This window comes from Nicrophorus vespilloides, unplaced genomic scaffold (genome assembly GCF_001412225.1).
Source record: "Nicrophorus vespilloides isolate i.1.1-1 unplaced genomic scaffold, Nicve_v1.0, whole genome shotgun sequence".
Classification (NCBI taxonomy): Eukaryota; Metazoa; Arthropoda; class Insecta; order Coleoptera; family Silphidae; genus Nicrophorus; species Nicrophorus vespilloides.
The window spans coordinates 25,300-32,550 of NW_017099828.1; the positions used below are offsets into that span (position 1 = coordinate 25,300).

The following is a 7,251-nucleotide window of genomic DNA, read 5'->3' on the forward strand; positions in this document are numbered from 1 at the left end:
TAGAACGAATCCAATATATGCGTATGAAAGCTGAATGTTTGGGGAATCAAGTAAGTATAGATATATTCTTGTGCTCTTATCCATTTTGCTGTAATACGCGTTCAAAGTTAAAATGGATTCAATATATGCACATGAAAGCTGAATGTTTGGGGAATCCAGCAAGTATAGATACATTCATGTGCTCTTATCCATATTGCTGTAATACGAATTTAAAAGTTGAAAAATTGAAATTAGAACGTTCGAACAAGCAATGTTTTCACATTTCATTCAAGCTGAATGTTTGGGGAATCCCGTAAGTATAGATACATTCTTGTGCTCTTATCCATTTTGCTGTAATACGCGTTCAAAGTTAAAATGGAGGGTGATGAGCACTTTTGAGGGAGGCGTAGTAACATCAAGTTTGGAAACCACTGAATTAGAGCAAAAAAGTATGTTTAGAGTAGGCAACCCATTTACCACTAAATGATTATTTCCATGACAACGCCAGAAATACTTGAGCAAACCATACAAGTATAAATTTTTGAATATTCAACTTCCTTGTATACTATCAAGTTTAACGTTTTAGAAACACAGTTTTAAGAGTTAGCACAAATCATAATTTCTGAAATGTGTAAAGGTTTTAGGAAATAATAGATAAAAATATATTTTTTAAAAATTTATTTTAATTACAATAAAGAAGTCATCTGTTTACTTGTTCTCCTTTACTTGGAGACCTATAACAAAAAGAAATTATTGGTATAAATTATTATGTAAATGGAAACATGTCACAACAAGTTGCACAACTGTAGTATTTAAATAAGATCACACTTTCAACTACATTTGTATGTACATTTGGACATGAACATATAGCTTGTAAATGATTTGTAACTAGTGGTTTAAGTATATAACCTCAAAATGCAATTATTTATATATTAGCTATATACAAACAGTTTGCAACTGGTTTTGTTACTTAAACACATTGTACAAACACAAATCATTAGCAAGTAAAAGTACAGATGTGGCTTTAAGACTACAATAAGCAAACATTTTGTAAACACATGTTGAATTTGCAAAAATTAAATATGAAAAAAATTAAGTCTCACCTGGTGGCAAAGATTGCTTCAGTTTCTCAGCCTTCTCTTTATCGTTGATGACCAAGGTGTACAAGAACCTGGAACAACGGACCTTGAATTTGGTGTTGTTCTTCTTTGGGTTGTTCTTGATCTTAACGGACTTGGCATCCTTCCTTCTCGCCCTCAAAAGGAACTCTTTGATTTCCTTAATTTCACGTGGCTAAAAGTAAAGAAAAGACGTTGTTTATTTACACGTTCCTAACGAGAGAAAAAAACAAAACAACTTACCATTTTGTTAGGCTTCGTCAAACTTAACCTACAAAAGAAAAACAAACGTTATTATTTTCGTATTGGAAAATGTTTTTTTCGGAAAAATTTATGGGAATTGTGGAAACGCAATGCGTATTTACAACGATGGGGTGGTTATTTGGGAATACTAACGTTATTTCGAAGGGATGTTTGAAGATTAAAGTGGAGGAGGGCTTGTATACGTACCGTGCACAGAACGGAGCTGACAGAAAAGAGTGAAGCGAGGCGACGGTCGCTTGTACTACCCTTCTGGATAGACCACCGAACCTACAGTTGTGCAATTATGAAAAAATGACAAATTTAGTTATGCAACCTTATTAAACTTATAAACTATTACATAAAAACTTAATATTTTCAATTATAATAATCGAATAACAATTAATTCTAGCATCATATGATATAATTTGTTTAAATCTTAATACATTATTCATTCAAATCAATTCAATTACATAATTAAATTTCATGTACGAACAAACAAATTAATTTCAGCTTTAATTCATAAACAAAATATATAAGTGGAATTGAAACTTCTCCGTTAAGAAATTCTTAAAATATTCAAAATATATCAGAGAAACAAACAAAAGTTAGAAATTAATTACATCATAGTATAGGCAACCACATTATTAACATAACTTTAACATCAATTTGTATTAAATTTGAAAATATACCAATTTACTATTAAATAAAAGAAAAGGTTTATTAGTAAATTAATAATTTGTACAATTTTCAATAATTAGTAACAAAAAAACGAAAAAATACTTTTAATTAGAACGATTTGAATTATTAAAAAAAACTTAATTATAGAAGGAAAATTACATATAAACCTAATACATATGTTATTATAAGTAAAGTTTACATTCCTAGAATCATTAAATTAAACAATAAAACTAATTTATAAAATAATTTTCATTTGTCTCATTAATATATGCAACCAACTATTCGCATTATGAATCAAACGTATTTCGATGCATAATTAAATTCAAATTTTAATTAAATGCAGATAATTAACAAACCATAGACAATTAGCAAAGGAAATTAACATTCTGCAAAATTAGAAAATATATAAATTATGTATGAAGAACATGTGTTAATTTTAACAGTAAAACTTGTTGTATTTCTTAAGAACATCATTATTTTTGCTAGCTTTGCTCAACCTTAAGAATGAATATTGTAGAAAATTAATTGAAAAAAATTATTCTGAAAATTATTAATTGGATTTGAAATTAATTAATATATGTAAAGTGTAGAAAAACGTAATTTTGCTAATAAACACTAAATAATTAATTCGATGTAATTGCTCAAAAAAAGTTAATGCACCAAACATACAGTTGTGCAATTATGGACAAATGACAAATTTAGTTATGCAACCTTATATAACTTATAAACTATAACATATTTACATAAAAAACTTAATATTTTCAAGCATAATAATCGTTTAACAATTAATTGGAGCATCCTATGATATAATTTGTTCAAATCTTTATACAATATTCATTCAAATCAATTCAATTACATAATTAAATCAACAAAAAACAAATTAATTTCAGCTTTAATTCATAAACAAAATATGTAAGATGCATTGTAAGTTATCAGTTCAGAATTCTTAAAATATTCAAAATATATCAGAGAAACAAAGTTAGAAACCAATTACATCATAGTATAGGCCAATTTAATTATATAACTGAAACTTCAATTTGTATTAAATTTGAAAATATACCAATTTTCTATTAAATAAAAGAAAAGGTTTATTAGTAAATCTATAAATTGTACACTTATGAATAATTAATAACAAAGAAAACAAAAAATGCTTTTTAATTAGAACGAAATTGAATTATTGAAAGAAACTTACTTATAGAAGGAAACTTACAAATAAACCTAATACATATGTTATGATAAGCAAAGTTTATATTATTGGAATTATTAAATTAAACAATAAAACTAATTTATAAAATAATTTTCTTTTGTCTCATTAATATATGCAACCAACTATTCGCTTTACGAATCAAACGTATCTGGATTCAAATTTTAATTAAATGCAGAAGACCATAGATAATTAACAAACCATAGACAATTAGCAAATGAAATTAACATTCTGCAAAATTGGAAAATATATAAATTACGTATGAAGAACATGTGTTAATTTTAACAGTAAAACTTATTGTATTTCTTAAGAAAAATATTTTTTGCTAGCTATCAACCTTAAGAATGAATATTGTAGACAATTAATTGAAAAAAAAAATTCTGAAAATAAATAATTGGATTTGAAATTAATTAATGTATGTAAAGTGTAGCAAAACGTAATTTTGCTAATAAACACTAATTAATTAATTCGATGTAATTACTGAAAAAAAAAACATAATTTGATTCTAATCTTCACTTCTTCGAAATGCATAAAACCAATCAATAGATTGCGACACGAATATTCGCGATTCGTTTGGATATTAAGTTCGCTTCGTAAACAATGCAAGTGTATCGTTACATAAACATCGAAGTGCTCGACGACAAAAGCAACACAAACAAAAAAAAAATAAGGTAAGTGTCATAAAGCAATCGCATATGCTTTGCAAAGTTGCATTGTTCCTAACACTTTCCCCCCCAAACCCGTATAGCGATAATTTTTATTTTCTGCCGATTGTTAAGAACATTTTTTCTTTGTTGTTACTTCGACCATTAGTGCTCGAGACAAACCGTTGGAATGTAAGTGTAATTTTCAGATCATTATAAATATATTGCGTAACTTTTGCTCGACAAACAACTGAATTAAATTTCTTGCCCAATTGTAATTGGTCGAGGCACGCGATTCTTGTGCATCGCGGTTTCCTTGATTATAAAACAATCCGCGTTGCATTTCGATACTCACTTATTTTAATTAACAATTTTTCAGCGATAATTAATGATTAGTCAGCGCTGAACATTAAAATAACGAATAAACCGCATTATGGGGATTTTTGATTAGTTTATGCGCATTGAAATATAATTAAAAATGTTAAGCAAAGCAAATAATTAGTATAATAATTAGTCAAATAATTCTTCTTCTTCCTTCCTCTCCACACTTCACTTGGCTTGAGTCAAATAATTAGTAAAATAATTAGTCAAAAAAATGACTCCAAAGTTATATAATAATTTAACTGAAAGAATTAACTGAAATCATCGTAAATTATTCATTTCATTCAATTTTTGATAATTTAATTAAAATAATCAATTTGTTTTGTGGAAAGAAAATCGATGTGAAAATTAAAATTTCCATCAGTATGCAAATATGCATTTTACATATTTAGACGGCGGTTCTAATTTTAATACGCTAGGCGTAACTGAAGTAAATCTACGTGGCTTTTAGTGATTGACTGTTAACAATTATAATATTGGTGTGTTACTATCAAAGTGTTCATTCTTTTTTATTTGTGGTTTGTTTCAGACATTGAAATATGCGCAAATGCGACGGTTTGGCACCGGGCTAAATAAGAACCGCATTCTTGGATCGTCGTCGCTTTTGGCAGCGGCTTTTCTTGGCCGAAGAACCGCAGACGAAGAAGGAGACGTTGGAACACGTGTGGTAGTTGCAAGGCTGATCCGTCGTTTCTTTCGTTAACCGTTAGTTTAGAACCGCAATTCCTTTTGTTTGCAGATCGAAGAGCAGCAGCTGCGAATGTGACTCTCCGAGTTGTTGGTGTAATGTCGTTCGATCCTCTTAATAAATATGCGAGAGTGTCCCAGTTATTATCGCCTCTCAATTGGTTTAAGTATTTAGCGCGACAATTTTTTAGCGGAGGATTAATTAAAAAATTCGGCGTTCGTGAAAATTACACACGCAGCCAGATAATGGAGAAATAACAGCAAAAAAAAAACATACATATACACACACTCAGAGAGAGACTCAAGGTCCTGATTCAGGATTCACGCACGTTTGGTGTAAAAGCGCGCCACAAATAAGAATATCTTTAACTAGTCAATTAAACAGCGGACGAATTGATCAGGAGTGTGTGGTGGTTCTCTCACTCTCTCTCTCTATCTATTTGAGCCGACTCAATTCAGTTCGATTTGTTGTCGAAGAAGAAGGTAAACGCTCCGCGTTTATACGTAATTGAATTTGAATTTATATTTCCGTAGATGTGCTTCATTAATTAATCTTATCTCAAGAATTAATTCCTGTTGCCTATTGTTTTTTTATTAATCCACTCAAGATGTCGATCAAAAGCGCGAGGATTGTGAGTAATGGAGAAGGGCAGATCTATCATTTCGAGACGTTCGATTCGATGGATGAGCGAATGCATAGAGGCTCGAAGCTATGGCAGATATTACCATGTCTCGGCGGTGAGTGCTTTATTTTTTTTTAAGTTATTGATTTAAGAATCACGATTTTGTTTTAGTTGCCCTTCTTTGTATACCCTTTGGTGTTATGTTGGGATGGCCGAGTCCCACGTACTTGGAGCTGCTTTCCGAAGAATCTCCTCTTCCAATAAGCATAGTTCAGAGCCCGATGATCGCAGGATTCTTGATGTTCGGTAACATCATAGCCACTCCGTTCTCCGGTTGGTCTCTGTACGGAAGCAAGTACGCTATACTCCTTTCGCTAATAGCCATGTCCATCGGTTGGACTCTGATTTGGCAAGCAACTGATATCTACTATTTACTCGGAGGAAGACTCATCATAGGCTTAGGTAACGGGTACGCTGTAGGCCACGTGAAAACGTACATAAACGAGATGAGCGAAGGTAATCTAGCTTCAATACTCACTCGCCTCGTGAACATCTTCATGATCATCGGCGTAGTCCTCTCCTACATCATAGGCATCTTCACCAACTTCCGGTCTTTTCCACCAATCATAGTAGCCGTAACCATAGCAATTTTCTCTATAATTTTCTTCGTCCCACACACCCCTTCCGAATACGTCTTCTTCAAGAAGTTAAGACAAGCCAAGAAAATGCTCCGCCGCTTGAAACCAGCCGCCAATCCGGAAATCGAATTGGCCATCCTCAAAGGCAAAGTCGTCGAACCACATCTCAGTATAATAGCAGTTTTCCGCGAATCCAGTTTAAGAAAAAACTTATTCATCCTCATATTAACCACCTTCATCCAACAATTCAGCGGTGCTCCAGCTACAATAGTCTATTGCCAATTCATCTTCTACTATCTATACGTCCCCAGTCCTGAAATATGCGCAATCACCTACAGCTTAATATTCCTCTTCTGCAACATCTTAAGCACCTTCTACTTAAACAGATTCCCCAAGAAGACAGTCTTATTCATTTCGTGCTTCTTCTCCTTGTTAAGCCTTTGCGCCACAGTCTGCGCTATTTACTTGAATTTGAAAGAGTATTGGGAATTCATACCGTTAGTAACTATGCTTGCCTACATCACCTCTCACACTTCAGGTTTAGGCGCTGTACCTTTCACCTTCTCCGAATACCTCTTTCCTAAAAACGCCAGACGATCGATCTCGCAATTGCAAATCATGTTCTTCTCGATCTTCGCCGTAATCATAACGAAACTCTTTCAAGTCTTCTACAGCGCTTTCGAATTTTACGCAATATTCGCGCTGTTTGCCAGTATAGCGGCCTTCGGTTGCATATTTATCTTGATAGCCATCCCTACGAAACCTTATCAACAGTAATTAGTGATATGATTTAGTGCAATTTTATTAGTTTAAATTTGTTTGCGAACTAGGCAACCTTCTTTACCGGTTTGCTTTAGACGCGTTAGTCTATAAATATTGTATTTTTTTTTTGTCTATTATAAAGAAAGCGCGGCTCGTTTCTTAAAGTCTACTTGCCGTGAAGCAGTATTAAACGCACAACTGAAGTAATTCTATTACAAAACGAGTTCAGTTCATTATTAATTTATTTATTTTCTACAAATTATTATATGTATACACTCTTTAGATATATACAAA

General features: G+C 31.9%; 2 protein-coding genes across 2 annotated transcripts; one reads left to right on the forward strand and one right to left on the reverse strand.

Moving 5' to 3' along the window:
* Positions 1 to 642: 642 nt before the first annotated feature.
* On the reverse strand, positions 643 to 1,611 carry LOC108565720 (60S ribosomal protein L38). The gene is made up of 4 exons (XM_017925308.1): positions 1,548 to 1,611; positions 1,341 to 1,368; positions 1,083 to 1,272; positions 643 to 713 (listed from the first exon to the last, which is right to left on the reverse strand). The coding sequence occupies exons 2-4, from the start codon at positions 1,341 to 1,343 to the stop codon at positions 688 to 690; spliced, it is 219 nt and encodes a 72-aa protein (XP_017780797.1). The 5' UTR covers positions 1,344 to 1,368; positions 1,548 to 1,611; the 3' UTR covers positions 643 to 687.
* Positions 1,612 to 3,967: 2,356 nt separating this feature from the next.
* On the forward strand, positions 3,968 to 7,251 carry LOC108565728 (facilitated trehalose transporter Tret1-like). Its single transcript, XM_017925317.1, has 5 exons — positions 3,968 to 4,058; positions 4,777 to 4,914; positions 4,987 to 5,417; positions 5,469 to 5,672; positions 5,729 to 7,251. The coding sequence occupies exons 4-5, from the start codon at positions 5,543 to 5,545 to the stop codon at positions 6,970 to 6,972; spliced, it is 1,374 nt and encodes a 457-aa protein (XP_017780806.1). The 5' UTR covers positions 3,968 to 4,058; positions 4,777 to 4,914; positions 4,987 to 5,417; positions 5,469 to 5,542; the 3' UTR covers positions 6,973 to 7,251.

Excerpts from the sequence above, each read along its gene's own strand:
- LOC108565720 (XM_017925308.1), bottom strand. Across the intron at positions 714-1,082 it reads GAAGCAATCTTTGCCACCAG|GTCTCCAAGTAAAGGAGAAC; the intron begins GTGAGACTTAAT and ends TTTTTGTTATAG.
- LOC108565728 (XM_017925317.1), top strand. The coding sequence starts at position 5,543 with ATGTCGATCAAAAGCGCGAGGATTGTGAGTAATGGAGAAGGGCAGATC. Across the intron at positions 5,673-5,728 it reads GATATTACCATGTCTCGGCG|TTGCCCTTCTTTGTATACCC; the intron begins GTGAGTGCTTTA and ends ATTTTGTTTTAG.